The sequence below is a fragment of the Delphinus delphis genome, chromosome 12 (genome assembly GCF_949987515.2).
Source record: "Delphinus delphis chromosome 12, mDelDel1.2, whole genome shotgun sequence".
Lineage (NCBI taxonomy): Eukaryota > Metazoa > Chordata > Mammalia > Artiodactyla > Delphinidae > Delphinus > Delphinus delphis.
In genome coordinates this window covers 76,586,845-76,609,422 of record NC_082694.2, presented here as the reverse complement: position 1 = coordinate 76,609,422, position 22,578 = coordinate 76,586,845, and the positions used below count along the sequence as shown (strand labels likewise).

The 22,578-nt window shown below is 38.3% G+C and overlaps 1 protein-coding gene and 1 non-coding gene across 2 annotated transcripts; both read right to left on the bottom strand.

The window, feature by feature from the left end:
- Positions 1-86: 86 nt before the first annotated feature.
- Positions 87-21,793, bottom strand: NT5C1B (5'-nucleotidase, cytosolic IB). The gene is given in 13 exon segments (XM_060027064.2): positions 87-262; positions 265-418; positions 11,451-11,635; positions 12,019-12,141; positions 14,812-14,941; positions 16,074-16,241; positions 16,544-16,641; positions 16,644-16,865; positions 16,868-17,017; positions 18,334-18,472; positions 19,592-19,650; positions 19,653-19,683; positions 21,761-21,793. Coding segments are annotated over 13 exon segments (1,668 nt in total).
- Positions 15,310-15,416, bottom strand: LOC132435688 (U6 spliceosomal RNA). The gene has a single exon (XR_009521631.1). It is a non-coding gene; the product is annotated as a U6 spliceosomal RNA (small nuclear RNA).
- Positions 21,794-22,578: the final 785 nt, after the last annotated feature.

Genomic DNA, 22,578 nt, shown 5'->3' with positions numbered 1-22,578 from the left:
CTACTGAAATACCTAATTGCCCTAGAGATCCACAAGATGTGGCTTCCGTAATACCAGACTCACTGCTTTATTTCCCCTTCCCATCCCTAATTGTTCTCTTTTTGATTAATTCCATAAGGTACATGAGCTGTGATGGTGCCAAATTTCTGTGCCCCTTCAATGTGGAACATGTGGTCATCGAAGAAGATGTGGGGCCTTATCTTCACCGAGATGGGACCTTTGGGGGCTCCAGCAAGGAAAAGAGCTTCGTCTATCTCTAGACCCAGCGGCGAAGGGTTTTCAGCACGCGGGCGCCTGAACTGGCTGCACTCCTAGCTGTAACCAGGTAGGTCCTGATAGGGCAACATAACCGTTCGTCTTTGGCATAAAACTTCTTTTGCAGTCTGCCTAAATCTTCCAGAAAGCCTTTCAAGGGACCCTGTAAAAGGAACATATGTCACAGCTGTCATCCAGTGAGCCAAAGGAAGTGAACGCTAAAAAAGCAGATGTTTATAAGAACTTATAATACTGCATGAAACATGCAGTATAGACCAGTGATACAATGCTGAAACTCCTTGCATTTATGTGATTATATTTCCTTGTATGGAACCATCCTTGCATTCCTAGAGTAAAACATAGGATGGCCATATAATTTATCATCTAAACACAGATATTTTAAGAGTGAAAGAAGCTTCTATAAAAAGTTGAACCAGGGCAACAGACGTAAACTATCCATGGCAAAATGGGATACTCTGAAAGTTCAGTTAATCAGCAAAAGCACTACTCTTTTGATTTACTTTTTGTGAATTGCACATTTCAACGTTATAAAGTGCACTTTTTTATCTTGTTCAATTCCTTCTTGGCTTGAATCCAGTCTTCTCTATATTTACAGTTACTTTATATATCATCACACTTTTATCTTCAACCTTTCTGAACACTTACTTTTAGCTGTACCTCTAGTACAGAACATAGAATTGGATTTTCCTAAGTGATACAATCTGAAAGTCTTAATTTTTAAAACAAAAGCTGAGTTTTAGGCCATTTCTATTTATCGATATCACAAATATATGTGATAATGGTTCTGTATTACAATTTGGATTTCATTTTTCACGTTTAAAGATTTCAAAAGATTGTTCACTATCTTTTTTATTTGAACTTGTGTGTATGTGTGTTTCTTCTAACATTTAGGAAGGTTTGTATTATTTCCTTCTATTGGTTACCTTTATAACTTTTTATAGTACCCTCAGACCTCTATTTTTTTAAATCCAGGATCTATTATTTTTTATAATGAAAAATAATGAAATTAGGGTACTTCTTCACCTTTCTCTTATCCTCTATTTTTCTTCAATCATTTGATTTTAACTGTTTCATCTTTCTCAGTGTTTGCATTTGAATTATTAAAGATTCTTATATTTCTGTCTCTCAGCTTTACATTTTATCCTTTGATCAGCTATTGTAACTGAAGATATCAGTACACCTACTCTTCCTTATAACTTTTTCCTCCATATTTTTCCAGTTTTTAATAGTTAAATAATTTCTACATTGTTAGGGCATATAATATGTGCTTTCTCTTCTGTCACTCTAATCCCTGCAGTTGTTTTAGTTTTAGATCTATGGTTAAATATATTCTATGCCCATTTGTGCCTTTGTGTGTTTGTAGTCACCTACATATTGGCCAAAATGTGTCCTCTTGTATTAGTTTTCTCAAGAATATCTTATGGAAATAATAATCCCTGAGAATATACTATGTTCTTAACTGTTGATCTGCTTCCTTTTTACTTGAATGAGCTTTTGACTGGATATAGAATCTGTGATTTAGATTTCCTCTCCACATGATCTTATAAGTAGGGCTCCACTGCGTTTTGCTACTGAGTGCTGCTGTGGAGAAGACTCAGGACAGCTTGATTTTCTTTTCCCCACTTGTGTGTGCAGGGTGCCCAAAGAATTATTTCTTTATTTTTGAAGTCAAATAATATTACTAGGGCATGTCTCAGTGATGATCATTCTCTTCTATTTCCCTATAGTATAATGTGGCCTTTAGTTTTTAACCTTTAATAGTTTAATGTATCCATTAAAATATTCTGATAATTCAGGATGTTTTCTTGACTTATATTTTGATATGTTTGCATCTTTATATTTACCACACACAACCCTATCCTCCTACCCCCATAACATAATTTCAGTGTTTTCTTCAGGTATTCTAATTTTGCATATGTTGGATTTTCTTTACCTAGGATCTATTTTTGTCTTTTTTCTGTCTAAAATATTATTTTTCTATTTGCTTATTTCCAGAGTTCTACCATTTAACATTTTATTATCTCTTCCCTGATTTGGGGGATTTCCACTTTATGACCCAACTTTTTAAGTAAATGTTTACTTCTTTTTAGTAAATGTTTAGTCACAGTTTTTACCTATACTTTGGCAACTGTTTCTAGTGAGAGTTCTTCATCTGTTATTAGATTTTGCTCTTCTGTGTCTGCCTTTTTCTCATAGTATCTTTGCATATGTTCTGTGCTAGTTCTCTTTTTATTACTTATCTCTGAAGTAGATTAGTTTTCCTTGGAAAATTTAGAGGGATTCTGGGGAAAGGTCATGGATAGTATTTTAATATTGATTTGTTTTCACAATTCAGAAGCTCCCTTCTTCTCTGCTTCATGGAAACCATTTTCCACAAACATGGCTTATCTATGTGATCATTTGTTTAATGTTGCTTTGTCTAAGGCTGCACATATTAGAAAAAAAACAAAAAGTCACATAGGTAAAAAAACTGTAACATATTATTGTTATTACTTTTTTGGCCACAGAAACAAAGTGGGGGGCAGTGACTGTTGGCAGAAGCCGCCCTGCTCACAGTTTGATTTTGAAACACAGAGGAACATGGCTCTCCCTGATGCTTTTGAGTAATTTTCAAAGAGAATAAATAGGGCCTGGTCAGTTTATATCGCCATGTTCAAACCAGGTACCCATATCATTCTTTCTTTCTTCTATTTTGGGGTATGTTTAACAGTTTATATATTTGTACAGTAGTGTAAGTATGTAATTTATCAAGAAAAAATATAGAAACATGAAGGAAAGTTACTTGAAAATACCTTTTTGAGGAGTTCTATGATTTAGAACATTTGGATTGCCTTGGATGTAGAAAGCTGGAAAGACTGTTACTCCTATCCTAACAACAAGAAAAAGCCAGATAATCTGAAACATCATAATTTTTCTTGAGCCCATGAAAGAGCTGAGGTAGCAGGGCAACCGACTAACATGAAACCTAAGGGAAAAAATTATGGAAAAATCTTCAAGGACAGATGGAATTCAAGAACTGGCACATCTTTGACAGAGCACTAAAGGAAGATATACCAGACGCCATAGAAGCAGGTATGAAAAATTCAGGTAATTTTTAAAAACAAATTGGAAAAGGACAAGTATGGGCTAATGAGAGAACATAGAAACCCTGGAAGCCACAGGCACAAGAAATGCACACAGTTTTACAGGATTTTTTTTTTCCTATGGATTTCACTAGTTTCTTATGAGAAGGACTGCAGACAGGGTGGAAAATGAAAGAATAGAGTCCTTGGTGATGCAGACGTGGAGGAGAGGAGCAGCTGCCACTGTGAGAAAAGACTAAAGATCTACCTTGTCCCATACTTCCTAGGGGACAAAAGTATTAAACTGTTGGAAGAACGGCTTCAAACACTGTTACCCCCAGGGAACAGGTAAAGATCTACTGCTATGGGGGAAGGGGAAGGAAAAATCCTCCACCCTTGGGAGAGGGGCAGGAGACCCAGACCATTAGATATCACCCCTATCACTGGGAGAAAGGTGAGATCAATGATATAACTTCATACCTAAGACCTAGGGGGGTACATACTTAGATTTAGACTAACCTGGGACAACAGAGAATGTCCCTTCCTCTCACATCACCACCTGAGCTGGCAGAGACAAACAATAACAGTTGGGAGAAGGGTAACAATGTGGATGCCACCCATGAGGCATGGACACAAAGAGAAAGCCTACAGCTGAAAATGGAGAAGGAACGTTATGAAAAACCCTCCAGTACCCTACCAGAGGAATTTGAAGCCTGTGATGAAATGAAGGTAACAACAGCAGCAACAAAATGCTTACCTAGTTGAATGCCTGATTTGGTGATTCAGTCAATCACACTAATTGCTAGCAGAAGAGGAGCCATGCCTATTAGCAGGCAAAAATACTATTTACCAGAGCCTATACTGTCTACAAACTATGATTAGAAATTAATTAAAGATTTATGAGACTACAATAAAAATAAATTAAAAGAGCAACTAACTTTCAAGAGAAAGTAATTAACAGAAGACGCAGTGATGACCTAAATGTCATAAATGTAAGAGAGGAAATTGAAAATAACTCTGATTAGTATCTTAACAACTGTATTAAAAGGTGGATGACATACATGAGTAGACTAGTAATTTCAACAAAGAGACGGAAAAGATAAGGGTTGAATGGAAATGTTAGAAATAAAAATTGTGGTACAGAAATGAAGAATGCTTCTAATGGGTTCATTAATACAGCCAACATAGCTAAGAAAAGAATCAGTGAACTTGAAGATAGGTCAGTAGAAATTACTCAAGCTGAAAATAAAGGGAAAAAAATAGTGGGGAAAAAAAGAACAGGGCATTAAAATACTGTGGAATACATATACACACACCATATTCAAACTGCTGAAACACAAAGAAATATAGAAAATTTGAAGGCAAAATCTTGAAGGCAGCCGGAGAAAAGTAGACACATTACTTACAAAGGACCAAAGATAAGAATCTCAAACAATTTGTTTTCAGAATTTATGTAAGTCAGAAGACAATGAATGGGTATCTGTAAAGTGCTGAAATAAAAATAGGGTAAATGCAGAAAGCTATACCCAGTCAAAATAAAATATTTTTCAAAAAAGAAGGAGAGTAAAGAGTTTTTCAGGAAAAAAAAAAAAAACTAAGAGCCTTTGGTAACAGCACATCACTTCTATATGAAATGTAAAAAGATGGTCTTCTGGCACAAGGAATAAGATACCAGGGAGAAACCTAGATCTACACAAAGAAATGAAGATTCTTGGAAATGGTTAAAATGAAGATGAATGCAAAAGACATATTTTTGTCTTTTCCTTATTCACTTTAAAGATAACTGACTACCCAAATAAACAATAGTAGCAAGGTATTATGAGTTTATAGTATAGGTGAAAGTAAAACGTATGCCAATATCACAAAACATGGGAGGGAGGAATTGAGAGTATACTGTTGTAAGGTTCTTACACTGTACATGATGTGGCATAATACTGTTTGAAAGTAGACTGTGATTAATTGATGTTGTATATTGTAAATCCTATGGTAACCACTGTAAAATCTAAAATGAGTAATAAATCAATAGTGGTGATAAAATGGAATCCTAAAAGCATACACTCTACACAATAAATTCAAAAGCAAAAATAATAAAAGGAAAAAGAAACTAAAGTTAATTAAAGATGAAACAAATAGAAAAAGAAGATGGTAGATTTTGATCCAAACAAAGTAATAATCACATTAAATATAAATGATCTATACTATGTATAAAATAGACAACTGATGGGAACATACTGGATAGCACAGGGAACTCCACTTAATGCACTGTAGTGTCCTAAATGGAGGGAATATATGTATGTATGGCTGATCCATTTTGCTGTGCAGTAGAAGGTAACACAACATTGTAAAGCAACTATACTCCAATAAAAATTAATTAAAAGAGTAAACCAATTGTAAAGAAAGAATTTGATTGTAATAAAACTTAGTCAACTTGCAAATAAATAAATAAATAAGATCTAAAAACAGCAATTAAAGCACAGGGATTGTCAGATTGTACAGAAAAACAACAGAAACTATGTAATATCTACAAGAAAACCAATTTAAATATGGAGATATTTTATATGTAAAAACATAAATGGTTAAAAGTAAAAACATAGAAAAGTTGTACCATACAAACATCAGTCCAAAAAAGAAAAAAAAGCTAGAATGGCTGTATGAATATCAGAGAGAGGGGCATTGCATAATGAAAGGTGATTAATTTGCCAAGAAGATATAATAATCTTAAACATTTGGGTACCAAACAACAGAAATTAGAAATACATGAAGCAAAAATTATATAATTGAAAGGAGTAAGAGATTAATCCTCAATTATACTTGAAGTCTTCAATGCTGCCTCCTCAATAGTGGATAGAAGAAATAGAAAGAAAATCACTGACAATATTAAACACCTGGGCAATATAACCTGAATAATACACTATTAACTTACCTAATCTAATTGATACTTATTGAATATTCAATCCCAAAACAGCAGGATAAACATTCTTTTCAAGTAGACAAGAAACATTTACCAAGATAGACCATTTATTCTGGGTATAAAATAATCCTCAACAAATTTCAAGAGTTGAAATCGTAGAAAACATATTATCTGACTACAACAGAATTCTACTTGGAATTAATAACAGAAAGGTATCTGGAAAAATTCCAAATTTAATTTCACAAATAACCCATTTATAAATAACTCAAAGATAAAGTTACGGGGAATTAAAAAGTACTTTGAATTGAATAAAAATTACAAACCACCTATGTAAATTTGTAGGATGCAACTATAGTAGCATTTAGAGGAAATTTTACAGTATTAAATGTTTATTATAGAAAAGAAGCCTCAAATCACCTTTAAAACTTAGGAAGAGCTGGTTATTAAAAAGATAAATAAAATTGTTAAAGCCTAGCATGATTGACCACAAGGGGGGAAGAAAAGAGAGAAGGCAAATATTACTAATATCAGGAATGAAAAGGGCTACATCACTAAAGTTCCTAAAAATAGTAAAATCATAATAGTAAAATATGAGAGAATATTTATGCTCGTTAATTCAGTGACTTAACTGAAATGGACAGATTCCTTGAAAGACACAAACTCATAAACTGCCAGAAGAGGAAAAAGAAGAAAGCAATAATCTGCACAGTAGTTCTGTATCTATCAAAAATAACTGAACTCTTGGTTAAAAGCATTCTAAATAGAAAAGTCCAAGCCCAGATGGCTTCTCTGGAGAATTCTACCATATATGTACAGAAGAAATAATACCAACTCTACACAAAGTCTTCCAGAAAATAGACAGGGAGAAAATACTACCCACCTCATTTTATAAGGTCAGCATTACTCTATAAGATATTACAAGAAAAGAACACTCAAGAACATAATGGCAAAAAAATTTTTTTAACTGAATTTTAACAGATTGGATCCAGCAATATATAAAAAGGATAATACAACATAACCAAGTTGAATTTATACCAGCAATGCAATTCATCAATATAATTTATATTTCAACAGACTAGAGAAGCCACATGTTTTTCTCAATAGATACAGGAAAGACATATGACAAAATTCAACATGGATTTATTATAAAACTCTAAAACAAAACAGGAATAGAAGGTAACTCCCTTAACCTGACAAAGGGCATCTTGCAAAAAACCTGTAGATAACTTGCAGAAAACCTGTAGATAATATATTTAAGAGTCAAAGACTGAATGATCTCCCTCTAAGATCAGGGAATAAGGCAAGGAAGTCCACTCTCATAATGCTTATTGAACATTGTACTGAATGTACTAGCAAGGGTAATAAAGCAAGAAAGATAAAGGACATACAGAATGGAAACAAGTTTGTTTTTTTTTTTTTGTGGTACACGGGCCTCTCACTGTTGTGGCCTCTCCCGTTGCGGAGCACAGCCTCCGGACGCGCAGGCTCAGAGGCCATGGCTCATGTGGCCAGCCGCTCCGTGGCACGTGGGATCTTCCTGGACCGGGGCACGAACCCACGTCCCCTGCATCGGCAGTTGGACTCTCAACCACTGCGCCACCAGGGAAGCCCTGGAAACATGTTTTTATTCACAGTCCACACTGTCTATGTAGAAAATCTTAAATAATCTACACAAATTTTATTATGACTAACAAGTGATTTTAACAAAGTTGCAGGATACAAAGTCAAAATACAAAAATAAATTGTGGTTCTGTGTATTTGCAATAAACAAATTAGAAATTAAAAATTTTAAAGCATCATTTATAATAGCATCAAAAGTTATTAAAGACTTAGGTATGAATCTAATAAACTTTATATGATAGCTATATGCTGAAACCTACAAAACACTGATGAAAGAAATTAAATATGACCTAAATAAATGGAGAGATATACTATGTCCATAGGCTGAAAAACTTGATATTGTTAAAATATCTATTCTCCCAAGATTAAGCTATAAATTCAACATAATCACAATAAAAATTTCAGCAGGATTTTTTTCTAGAAATGGACAAGCTAATTTTTAAATTTATATGCAAATGCAAAGGAATCAGAATGTCAAAAGAATTTTGAAAAATAACAAATTTGGAGGACTCCTGCCACCAGATCTCAAGTCTGACTATAAAACTATGATAATCAAGACAGTGTGATATTGGCAAAAGGACAGATACCTGTATTAAAGGAAAAGAAAGCCAGTCTTTTCCACAAATAGTGCTGAAACAAGATATATCCATAAGTAGTAAAAATGAACCTTAATACTTTGCACAAATGCATCAACTCAAACAGATAATAATTCTGAAAAAAACCCCATAAAATTGTAAAAACTTCTGTTCAGAAACATAGGAGGAAATTTTTGCCTTGGGTTAGCAAAGATTTCTTAGATATGATATAACAAGCACAATTCATGAAAGAACAAATAGATAAATTGAATTTCATTAAAATTATAAGTTTCTGCTCATTGAAGGACACTGAAAAATATTAAAAGAGTGAAAAGACAAGGACAGACTGAGAGAAAATATTTGCAAAACAAATATATGATAAAGGACTTGTATCTAGAATTGTAATACAAACAACTTTCAAATCTCAATAATGAAATAAAAAACAACCCAATTCACATGAGCAAGAGATCTGAACAGATATTTTTGCCAAAGAATAAATATGATGGCAAATAAGCACTTGATAAAATGTTCAATATCATCTATCATTAGGGTAATGCAAATTAAAGCCACAATGAGATACAATTATGTAACCACCAGAACAGCTTAAAACAAACAAACAAATGAAAAACAACTGACATTACCAAATACTGGCAAGGATGCAGAGCAAAAAATCTTTCATTGGAAATGCAAAGTGGTGTGACCACTTTGGGAAATAGTTTGGCACTATCTATAAAGTTAAACGCATACTTACCCTGTGACATAGCAATCCTACCCCGAGGTATTTACCCATGAGAAATGAGATTTTTGTGTTTACACAGAACCCTGTATGCAAATGCTTAAAGTAGTTTTATTTATAAATGCCAAAAACTGGAAATGACCTAAATATCCTCCAATAGGTAAATGTATGAAAAAATATGGTACATCCATAGAACAGACTACTACTCAGCAGTAAAAAGGAACGCACTACTGATACAGGGAATGACACAGGTGAATCGCAAATGCATCATTCTAAGTAAAATAAGTAAAATAAGACTGCATCCTATGGGGTTCCATTTATATGACACCTGGATAAGGCAAAACTATAGGGACAGAAATCAGATTGGTGTTTGACAGATCCTGAGGATAGGGGGCTAGGATGACTACAAAGAAGCACAAGGGAATTTTGTGAGTATTTTGAGTTTGATCGTGGTTTCATGACTGTACACATGTTTGTCAAAACTCTCAGAACCGTGCACTAAAAATGATGAATTATACTACATATAAAGTATACCTCAACAATTCTGATTAAAACACACACACACACACACACACACACACACACACACACACACACACACACACACACACACACACACACACACACACACACACACACACATATATCACTATCCCAGAATGGTGAAATGAGATAGAGATCAAATCAGGAGACATCCATTACTTGTCATGGTACCACATGGGAGGCTTTATAAGCTACAATGAGAGTGGCTAAATTAATCCTGTCCAGCTGTCTCATTTGCTGGTGACTCTCAGATCTCCTCCATTGGAGACAATTGGGATATTGTCATGACGAAACCATAAGCCCCATGACCAACATAGTTGAAAGCCTTGGTTAGGAATCATATCTCATAACTTCCTTCTCATCAGTGCAAACATCTGGCAAAGCCTGGTCTTTATAGGAAACCTACCCTTTCTATGTGAAAAATAGCATATTTTTCCACTGTCAGAAGGACCACATTATGAAAACAAGTATGCTTAGTAAGAATTCATTGGGTATTCCTGCAATATCTAGTGTTGAACTTCACAATTTCAAGCTGTTTAATGGGAAAAATGCTTTAAAATATGGAGAAAAGAACTGATAAGTACAGAATCTAAAAGAAATTTGGATTCTTTCCCTGAGATGAAAAAAATGGTATTTTAAGATTATCTTGAAATAATTCTTGTTCTGAAGTTTTTTTTTCTTTTTAAGTGCTCTTTTTTAGAGATCTTGAACATTTTAATAATGCTTAAAGGCTAATGTACAATGGGCTCTAAATTTCAGCAAAGCAGACTTATGCAAAATATAACAAAAGGTTTTCCTCTCAATAGTAAACTTTGTTAACACTGAACAACTTTTTGACATGAGCTCAAGACTTCTAAAGGAGCTATTTAGGAAGGGACTGTGAAGTTAAACATACACACACAAAAACACACAGAATTTAAATATCACTTGCTGTAATGTGAGGTGAGTTAGTAAAACTTTCATCTTTCAATTAGTCTCTTCCTACTTTTATAAATGTAATAAAATTAACGATATTTAAGATCTTAAGTTCAAGAAGAGCTGAGAAAAAAAGGCCAATTTAAAAGAAAGGCCTAGGTAAGATTCATAGATTAAAACTGAATGATCCATCATTTCATATTCATTTTGGAGAATACTTTGATGTTCAAATCTCCTTTGGTTCAGAAATTGCAGGTTTTGTTCATTTTAGACCATGACTTTAACACTTCGGTTCATGGATTGATTCCAAAAAACCTAAAATTTTAATTATTCATACTTTGTACTTGCTTGGAGCTCAATATTTGATTTAATTTAAACTCTCAGTTTTGCAGATTTTTCTCAATTAAGTGCTACCTTTATGGAGTTTAAGGGTATGGACAGAGAGGTTCAACAAATGTTTACTGACCTATTGGAAATAACCTTACTATTTTGAGAACTATTATGTAGAAATGGCTAACTGGTAAGCTGTATTACCTCTGTTACTCATAATTTGGAGGAGATGAACTCTTTCTCATGAGAAGATCATAGAAACACTCCAAAAGGATAGATAAAAGAACACTAAAATTAAAAAAAGTTGGCAGCAGATGCTTTAAAATGAGGAATTCATGAAACAAGGGGAGAAAACTACAAAGGATAAGAAGTGAGGAGTGGCCTGCCTAAAAAATTTTAAAAGTCATCACAGTGAAGAAATATATATATTGGTATATTGGAAAATAAGTAGATCAAAATTAATTAGAGCTCATTGAACCTACCTGAGCAAGAGGCTTATTCTCAAATAGTGCTTCATGTTGAAAGAATTTGTCCAGCCCGTGCTCCTTGGTAATATGGTCAGACTCATCAGAAAAGAGGACGGCATCCCCATCAAAGGCCACACGGAGCTGTGTGTCACAGTAAGCCATGTCTTTGGCTCCATCAAACATTGTTGCAGAGGTGATCCCTGGAAGACCGTTGGAATTAATTAATACTCTTCTTAGGACCATATGTCTTAGTGTCTTCCCAGACCTCGAATTTCCTCTCTCACTATTACCTGACAACACAACTCTTCTTCACAACCACACATCTCGAAACAGTCATCTTTGTACTGCCTCCGTTTCTATAAGGGATGGGAAAGTGTAAAATGGGTGTAGGATAATCACTGAAGATGTCCACCTCCATGAAGGTGAAAGCTCTAAAAGACAAACTTAAGGGCTGCCACTTGTGGAAACACCTTAGCAGAAAACCCAACGACGACGTAAACCACATAATCATACGTGAAGGCCAATGGAATGAAACACTAGTGCAGACCTCTTTATTAACTAGAGAGAGGAAACCAAGTAATACCTTCTTGTATTGCTTCTTGTACTTTTTCAGAATCCGCAGAAAGATACAAGTTGGTAAGATATGCCTTCAAATAGCCAATGGGGCTTTTTCCACCAGTCAGACAGAACCGGTCAATTAGTAATCCTATTATCGGGCAAGAAAGACTTTGTTATGTCAGAGACTAAAGACAATATACTTACTGGAAATGCAACTGAAAGTTACCTTAGGAATAAATGAGTGCCTACTGCAGTTTTAGAACTACCTTTGTAGTACCAATATTGAAAAATGTCTCGGCTATTTTATATAACGGTGCATGATGGTTTATGAAGTATATCCAGATAGGCCATGCTAGTTTACTCTCACACAGCTGTTATGGCAGGCATTATTGTCCTCGTTACAGAAAAGGAAATGGAGACATAAAGACTGTCTAAGCCCAGTGCTTCACATTGACTCTTGTCTAGACTAGAACAGCGCACTTTTCCTTTAGCTACAGCATCCTCACTTGTTGAGAGGGCCAGTTAAGATGTGGCTCTGTTTTTAAGTACCATTTTAGTATTTCTTTAGTAACAATACAATAGTAATAGCAAGTAGTGATAGCATTTAAACTATTTCCCCAAAACAACAACAGAAGGTCTGAAATTGTCTCTCTTGACTTGAAATTTTAAATGCAATCATTAGCAGACTGACATTAATATACCATTAAATGCCTTTCAAATCAACAACAGTTAAAAAAACCCACTAGAAGTTGGTGAGAGGTTTGTAAAATAGGCACTTACATACACTATGGATGAAAGTGTAAATTGGTACAAGCTGTCTAGAAAGTAATTTGATATTTATTGATACAAGTATTGATAGCTTTTAAGCAGCTTATACCTTTTGACCTAGGATTCCTTTTTTTTTTTTTTTTTTTTTTTTTTTTTTTGCAGTACGCAGGCCTCTCACTGTTGTGGCCTCTCCCGTTGCGGAGCACAGGCTCCGGACGCACAGGCTCAGCGGCCATGGTTCACGGGCCCAGCCGCTCTGCGGCATGTGGGATCTTCCCGGACCGGAGCACGAACCCGTGTCCCCTGCATCGGCAGGCGGACTCTCAACCACTGCGCCACCAGGGAAGCCCTAGGATTCCTTTTTTAAAGAGTTTATCCTAAGGGAATAATCTGAAACTCTGATAAAGATTTATGTAGAAAGGTCTCAGCACAGGATTATTTATAAAAGCAAACCATGGTTCCAATGATGTGAGAATAACTAAGGTATAACATTAAGTATATAAGCGATGTACCCATTCAAAGTGTTTTTGGATATATGATAAAACTGGGCAGCTGCAGATGACATAAAGCAGAATTTTGAGCCAGTTGTTGCTGAGCCAGCTAGTCAGTTGTTTATCATCTGCATGGACCAAGAGAGTGGATAGGATCTATCCACAGCTGAAGTGGAAGTGTTTGCCGTGGTATGGACGAAATACTCTCACTTTTTCACTTAAACCAACATTGGGCATAAGTGGCATAAAAGTGTACTCTACAAATCCTTAAATAATATTAATTTAATGATCAGAAATTATTTGGTGGTACTGGGGACTTCAGAAATGGTGAAAACATCGTCCCTCTTCTCAAGGAGATCACAATTCACTAAGGAGCCAGGCATGTAGACAGATAATTATAATATAGAAAAGACCACAGCGAAGGGAGATACAAACTGCCTTCAGCCCCGAGAGAAGGTAACTAACCTCTTCAGGTGAAAAGTTGTTATTTCATGAGCAAGGCTGTGCAAGATTGGGCTTTATCTGTTCATTAACAGTATTAGTATGTAAATAAGTAGAATTTCTCATGCTACTAAGCTCAATGGGCTTAGTGTGGTGAGGGATAGGTAGACTTACATCACCTACTAAATCAAATAAGGCTGTCTTGTAAAAATAATAGCTGTCCTTTATTGAGTGATTACACCACTCACCTCTGCCAACGCTTTTATATATATTCTCTCTTTTCATAGCATAATACTGTGAAGACTGCGTTTTTGAAAGGTAAACATATTTTCAACTGTGTATCAGTAAGACGTTGGCCTTATAATTAGGATGATATAATATAAAACTTATAACTTGTAATAGATAGTGATTATTTATAAATATGCCTAATTTAAGCCTAGAAGTTAAATATGCCAAATTTAAACCTTATTTTGACTTGACATACCCTTAAGACTGGATATGTCACTTAGAAAATGGGCTAAAGGTCCTCACATAAGAAGTCAGGTAAATTCATAAGAGGAAAAATGGGGACATCCCCTTAAAGTCACCAACACACTAATGGAAATGCTATGAAGAGACTAGTGTCAAACCAATTTTCCCTGTAAAGGAATAAAGACAGGTTTGCTGGCATGAGTATGAATTTGATGTGTGGGGAGAGCAGCCGGGGCGAGTCAGATGTTAAGAGTGGAAAGGAAAGGTAAAAACCTTTAAACCTTTAACATGTGTCTGTGGTGAGCAGGAAGTCTGATCACACAGAGAAAGCCCTGGGTTGACGGCTCCTTGAAGTTAAGTTCAGAAGTGAAAAACATAAAACAGAGAAATATATTGCAGGACCTGGGATTAAGACTTTGAAATTCACACTTGACAAGTTAAGTCCAGAGCTTTGGGCCCAACTCTGTGCTGAAGTTAAAAATGAACATGGCTTCTCTTGTTCTGACATAGGCAAATAAACATTCCTCACGCAGAAGGGGGTGTCACTATCAGACACTGCATTAGTTAGGCCACAGTGAGCAAAATAACATGGCTTCTCTCTTCCAGAGCAGCGAGCTGTTCTTCCACACGGTATTTATTTTACTTACCATAGTGATTGACGCTGTTTATAAGCCGCACTCCCACTTGGGCATGGTTATTAGTCATCAGAACAATATCAAATAAGTCCTGTTCATCAGGATACAGCTCACGGAGTCTAGCATTGACGTGCTGCAGTGCCTGAAGGTTACAAACACAAATGTGTGTAAAGAGGGCCAGGCAAAGTGGGCACTGGGGGTCTGGATAGAAAGGATCCCATAGGTGTCCAATTCAAGCCCTGAAGACTCTTCACTGAGAGACTGTGGCTCCTTTAAGTCAGGGTTATGCCATTCATTTCAGTATTTTCAGCCTCGCATACATAGGACCTCAGTTAATGTTTACTGAAAGATGGGTAACGTTTGTTGAAAATTGTTACAACATTTGGTTTACTAGAATTATTTCTGTGAGGTACATAGATAGGATCAGGCTAACCCTTTCATGGTTTGTCTATTTTTGTTTTTGATTCATAAAACCTGCCTTTCTTGATCTGATGATTATTTTTTATTGTGAAAAGTATAGGCTGCTTCAAGAATTTTCATGTTATCCTTGTGCAGAGGCCATGCTAATGGTCTCTGTGTTGTTCCAGTTTTAGCACATGTGCTGCCAAAGTGAGCATTTTGTGTATTTTTTAAAACATGAGTCTTTAGAATAGGTTTGTGGTTTCCTCTCATGCTTCCACTATGCCTCATAACTACTTTCTACTTACAACACGTGGAGGTGTCATTTGTTTCTGCCTGGTTATGATGTCATTGTGTAATATTTGTATAAGTTATATAGGGGATCAGAGCTATAAGTGCTATACATTTCAGTGTAAGTTCCAAGAACCTTACTTTCTCTATTAAAGTCATGCCCCTAAGTGCCAAGAGCATCTTGAGTTTCTTAATATGCTGTGTTTGGGGCAAGAGCAGCGAAAGTGAATTTAATCTTATTTGAATGAGGTGTTTTATTTCTACCGCTTGGAATCATAAACTCATTATCGCTTCTGGTTACTGCTCCTTCTATGGAGAGGACAAAAGTTTCTGTTACAGGTCTCAGAATTTGGACTCCACTTAGGGAAAGCTCAGCATTCCAAATCTAGGGCTGCAGTCCCTCCCTCAACAGTGTGGAAGCTTCTGTGAAAATATAAACTGACCTGGGGTAGACTTAAAAAAGGCAAGAATGACAAGGGTGGATTAGGAATTATAAGGAAACCTGGATGAGATCCCAGGGATTAGCATGAGTCCTTCCCTGCCATCCAGAGTCCTGGAAGGCCGAAGACAGCTTTGCAGAGTACCTTGACAAAGTGGAAGGCCGGCCCTGGGGCCAGCACGACATTCTCATTGAAAAGCTGATACTCCATGTACTTTTCCAGACCCTCTTCCTTGTAGATTTTCCTGCCGTCCACCATGTTGAAGAGCGCACGGGATGACACAGCGATGGTGATGGCATGCTTGGGTTTGGGCTGCAGAGAGGGGCACCGACAGGAGGACGAGTCACACAGACCTAAAGGGATTAGGAATGGGCCTCATCCCAGGGCAGGGTGGGAAGGAAACACTTGGGTCCCGGCTTGGAGGACTGGGATGCTGGAGACAGCCAAGGGCTGGGTTCTGGGGGCTACTGTGCCAAGGGGTAGGTTCAGGGAGGAGAAGCAGGGGGCTGGGTGAACTTCCCTATACCATGGACAGGAGGGAGGCTGAGAGAGGTCCGGATGCGGGGCTGCGTGGAGCGGCAACCCGGGTACCAGCGGAGGCGGGCCCTGCTCACCGGCCTGGGGCGCGAGCAGCTCGGTGACTTCTCGTACAGTGTTCTCACGGATGCCCAGTAGGCATCGTCCTCGTCCGCCTCTTCCTCTCGTTGCCTGGGTCAGGCATACAGTCTTGATCCAGCCGTGACGGGTAGAGAGCCCTGCGCTGGGCATAGGATTTCCTTTCAGTGGGGGGCGTGCGCGGATATTCCCGCTGGTGCGTGTCCCTGGAATCTCGCGAGTCCCGCAACTCTCGTGTGTACTGGCCCGCTAGGATTTCCCGCCCCAGGCCGGGAGACCAGGCGTCGGAATTCTCAGCCATCTTGGTGCTGCGCCGGGACCCGTCTGGAGCTGGACCTCCGGGGTCGTGGAAGAACGTGAGTCGAGCGGCATGGTTGGTGTGGGTGGCGAGCGCTGCGCTGACAGCGGCTTTGGTGACTCTTGATGGCTAGGGGAGGTGAATGAAGTCCGGGAGGTCTTGGAGCTACTGGGGGACTGGAGCAAGAAAGTGGGCTTCTGAGTTAGATGCCCGCCTAGGGTCCCCGTCCTCACCTCTGCCCAGCCGGGGTCAAGGAGCTGTCCCCTTCTCTGTGTTCCATTCCCAGCTCTTAGGTGAATCCTGGTTCATCTCAGCTCCTTTAAGTAGGGCTTAAAGGGGCTCAGACGTTTCAAGGCTCCATATATTAGACATTTCTGTTACATGGACCCAGAGACAGACTGCTTTCATTTCCCCCCAGTTGTTCCATCAGCACCTCACACTTTTTTTTTTTCTTTTGGAGTAGATAGGGTAGAGGTCCTCTTCCTTGCCCCTAGGTAGCTGGCACATAGTTTGCAAAGTTCTGTCACTTTCTTCACATATACCTGCTCAGTCAGAGACTTTCAGGTAGGACAGAAGGCTTGAGGAAGGGACCTTGCTTGCCACTGCCTCCATCTGTGACCTCCAGTTAACTTGATGAGCAGCTAGACCAGAAGTTCCCACCAGAAGGCTCTGTAAAGCACCTCAGGGGCATCCGTCTCCACATTTGCTCTGTGATTAATGCAGTGAGTGCTGGGAAGGTCAGTAGGCTGGAGAATCAAGTGTCTCCCCATCACCTTCAGAACTTCTTGTGCCAGTGAAGCTCAGTTGGAGAGAATCATCTTCCTAAATAGGAACTGGTTCTAGTCATTCTAGAGAAAGGACTCCTGCACTAAGGTATGAGATAGATTATTAAGCATCCATATATTATTCCAGTTTTTGTGATTATTTCACACGTTTCAAAGGGCATGTTCTTGGTTAGATTATTGAGCCAGTCCTCACAGAGACAGATGGATTGGTTCTCCCAGTGTCTGGGCCTGTGTCACACTCTGCATCCAAAAACTAATTCTCACAACAAACTTTTTCTTCTTATGTGACTAGGCCTAGTTAAGGGCTCAAAGCATCACACAACCTAATACTCTTCAACAGTTTATCTCCTTTGTTGACATTTTCACCCCCTCTTCTGAGTCTTGGGTACTCAATGAATAGTTTTTGAATGTGTGAAGGAAGGAAGGAGAAACCATGGAGTTTAATCATTCAATGTGCAGTTTATAGACCTAGAGATCCTAGGTTTTAATCTAGCTCTATGAGCCTTACTAGTGTGAAATCTTAGGGAAGTTACTCTGTGTTTCGATTTTCTTACTCTGGGGATTGATGGGGGTGGGAGTCTGTGAGGGCTAAGTTAGCTAAAAGATATAAAGTACACGGAACAGGGCCTGGCACATGGAAAGCATCGATCTATGTTATTATTATTATTCTTATGGCGTGTACTCTTCCCTTTCATTCCCATCTCTTCCTTAAGACTTGTGTTCTTGCTTCTGGACTCACCTCCTGATGGAGCTCTGGTGGATGGGCTCCGTGAAGTTCGAGACCACTGATTTCTCACTAGGTACCCTCAAGAGTCTGTCTTCAGCAAGGTTAATTCTCGTGATCCCTTTCAAGGAGAGAAGAGACCCAGGAGTGTAATACCCCACCACCGAGTCCTCCCACACATATGCTTACGAAACAGCCATGGCAAGCCAAATATAGCAGTGATCAGTGAGAAGGCCCCTGCCCTCTACGACGTGTAATTCAGTCCTGGCCCTTGTGTATTATTCTAGCTCTGGCCCAATCCTAACTTCTGTGAGGAGCAATAAAGTGGGAATCTACCTGGAAGAGCATCCAAAACCAAGAAACAAGTCTGATATCTCATAGGTTTTCACCTGTGACTCCTCTTATGAGGAACTTAGCAGAGTTGAGCCTTTTTCCTCCCTTTTCCCCACTTCCGCCCTTAAGGATAAGCTTGTTAGCAGATGCTGAAAAGACATACCCAACATTTTTGACCAGATTACAAAGATGAAGGCCACTGGTACCTCAACAAGGCTGTAGCGGGGCTCCCAGGCAGCTGCAGAAGAGGGAATAGCGCCCTCTAGCACTGCCTTTGGGAGGAACAGGATGGAGGAGACCATGGAGAGGCAAGTGGAAGTTTCTATCCCCGTATCCTTCCCCTCACCCGGATTGCCTGTAGCTCCCCTCCAAAGTCAGTAGTTTGGTCTCGGCTCACTCTGATCACGGTGATCTGCTAGCCCTGCTCCCACAACAGGCACATGTGAATATAAATACGTATCGTGCAGCAGGGGCCAAGAAGCACTTTTCCCTCAGCTGCACAAAGGCAGCGTCTACACGACGAGTGACCCCGCATGGGGCAGCATCTCAGCGAGTGATGCGGTATGACTGCATGCCTCATCTGAAAGATGGTGCAGAAGATGGTCAATGCGATGGCCAGACTCCCCTTCCCTCCCTGATTTGAACAAAGGCCAGTCTCCTCCCACAGGCTGAGCAGAGGTTTCTACGCCATTTATTCTGCATGAACATTGGGATGTGTGCTGGATGGGTAGGCAGGGGCCAGCTTCTTCTAGTATTTTCTTAACCTTGCCACGAGGACGTTAGGTATTCCTTAATACAAATCTTGATAGCTCAGTCTTTTCTCCCCAAGCTCCCCTGCCCGCTAGTATTTTTTTATTATGCTGTCTGCTCTTTAATTCTCTCACCAACTCTGAAGAGGTCAGCTCACCTGAGTGCTCAGACGAACTCCTGATTTCTCAGAATCCTTTCTAGATTTGTCTACTTCTGGCTGTCTTTTGAGTACCTCGGTCCAGTCTCATTCTTAATATGGAAACAAAGAATGTTTATTAATTTTTCATCTCGGGGCATTAGAAACCTTGGGTTTGGGGAATCAAAGGATAAATGAAAGTTAGAATTTGTCTCTTTGCCACTATCAAAAATATAAATTATAGATATTATTTTTCCTCTGTTCTAACAAGCATGAGTAAAAAGAACATATATCAGACAACTATACAAACAGATTTTTAATATAGAAATTTGTTGGTTTATAGATTTGAGACATGAAGCATTTATCATTTACAAAATGGTAACATGGGAAATGCTGTGGGAGAATTTCCCAGGGGTCAGCAGGACTTGGAGTTAAATGTGAAGCTGCTCACGCAGAACAACTTCTTTTCTCTGTTACTCTGAAGATTGCTACTTATGGAACTTTTTCATTTGCCATGTAGAACTGAAACTTCTCTTGTTTGTTTTATTCATAAACCAATTTTCTGTCGATCTGAGCCTCATCAATAATAGATTTTTTAAATCAAGCACTTTAATCCTGTACAGATCAGTCAACAGGCATGTCTTCTATTCATGTTCTCTAACTATTCATAGCATCAAGAGTGAAAAGAGGTCTCTTATTAACGAACTAATAGGGAAGACCATGTAGGGGAGCAGAAGAAAATGGCTTATTTCATGGACATCTATTCAAATATTTGTTTTCATTTTCAACTGCAGGAAATACTGTTGTATTAGAGCAGTGTTTCTATTGTTTCCTGCCAATTCAGTAGCTGTAATGCAATCAAGATTAGTGTTATTTATCTGTTTAAGGAGCTCAACTTCTAGCATAGACCAAAGTGCTCAGGGGCAGTCTGTTAATCTCTTTATGCTGTGTGCCTTGAACCTAGGAAAAATCTAGTTGATGTTAGTTGAGTGACTGAGTCTATGTCTGAAGAGAATGGCATAGCTGCATAATCCTAGAACTAGTCCTAAAATCTTTCCATCAACCCCCTCAACACTATCACCATGAAGTCCAGTCGCTTACTCCAAAAGATATTTTAAATCTAGTCCCTCTTCTCCATTTCTGTTCCAGGCCTCAGATCGTTATGGGTCTGCATTTTAAATCTAGTCCCTCTTCTCCGTTCCTGTTCCAGGCCTCAGATCATTATGGGTCTGCGTTTTAAATCTAGTCTCTCTTCTCCGTTCCTGTTCCAGGCTTCAGATTGTTATGGGTCTGCATTTTAAATCTAGTTCCTCTTCTCCGTTCCTGTTCCAGGCCTCAGATCGTTATGGGTCTGCATTTTAAATCTAGTCCCTCTTCTCCGTTCCTGTTCCAGGCCTCAGATCGTTATGGGTCTGCATTTTAAATCTAGTCCCTCTTCTCCGTTCCTGTTCCAGGCCTCAGATCGTTATGGGTCTGCATTCTTAGAATGTGGCTTTTGACCAGATTTCATGGCCTTAAATCCTCTCAACTTCTAGATCCATCTACCCCATTTATTTAGGGTGATATTTATAAAATATAAATCTGCTTATGCTTCATTTCTGGATACACTCTTCATTCGCTTGGTTAGAGAGACCCAGGAGTCTCATGATGTATCCTGTCTACCTCCAACTTGTGTGCCCTCCACGCTACACTCTATCTCTATGTTCTGTTTTTGCCAAATGACTTGTATTTGTCTATATACCACCCTTATATCTTATAACCTCCTTTTCCCTTCAGTGTTCTTCAGAACCAAGCTCAGCACGACCTGGGAGAAGTTCCCAGTATTAAACATCCCTCTGTGTTGCCTGTGTCTTTTGTACATACTTTTACTGAGTACTGAATTGTACTTTGTTTATGTATTCTCTTTCCTACTAGGTTGTGCATTCTTCAAATATAGCAACTGTGTTTTCGCCTCTTACCACTAACATATGAGCATTTGCTCAATAAGTGCTGACTTATTGGATGGACTTATACCACATGATTTAATCTCCTTTTTCTCCGCTCTTCATGTTCTTCAGTTCTCCTTTTGCCTCTGTGTGTGATCATCATCTAAATTTGATTGCTGCAGAGCATTTCCAGAGGCAAACGAGGGACTGATATCTACATTTCCTCAGTTCTTTGGCAAGATTCTAGGACATTGAATTCACTGACCTTCTTTTTCTGTTTCAGAGATGTTTGACTCATTTCTTTAACTATTGAAATTCTTTTGTTGTTATGCAGGTTTTCCTCTCCCCAGCTCCATTTCCTGTTGTTTCTGTTGCTCAGTCTAGGTCTGCATTTAGAATGTCAAATTTATGACATCACATGTGATTCCATAGTAACTAACTGACTCTCTGAATATGTGACTTAAAAAATAAAAAGAGATAGTATTATTTGTGTGCATCCACTCATAACCATTGTCTGGGTTTTTAGGAATCAGTGTCTAAACAGTGTTCAAATGTTTAATATGTAGCAATATCAGTATTACTGCTTCCTTCTTTTTAAATCTCTTTAACGTTAGTAAGTTACTTATTGTATCAATTCCATTTGTGGCTGTACACTTTCTGGTACTGCCAAAATGAATGGCAAACTCATTTGTGGACCCGAGCATTTATTATTGTTTATCCTGACAGATTTTGGAGAACTTTCTGAAAATCTGGAGACTTTTTACAGCTGAGATCTTGTTCTAGACACAGAGTTTAGACTTGAGTTTAGCTTTAGTGTTTGGTGTTTCTTTCACAAGAGGAAGGCCATTTCCATTTATTAAGTCAAAGCACTTAATGTGGCTAAACATAGTGTGGCAGAATGATACTTGCACTGTTTTTCCTGGTGCTTGCCCCATCTTTAAACGTTCTTAAACACAATCTGTCCCTCTTGTATACACACAGAGAAGAATATGTAAAATCCAGTCCCTGACTCTGGTTTATAACATCCAATAATGTTCTTCACTTATGGTTCTGATTTTAGGTAAGAGACATGTGTCATGCCAG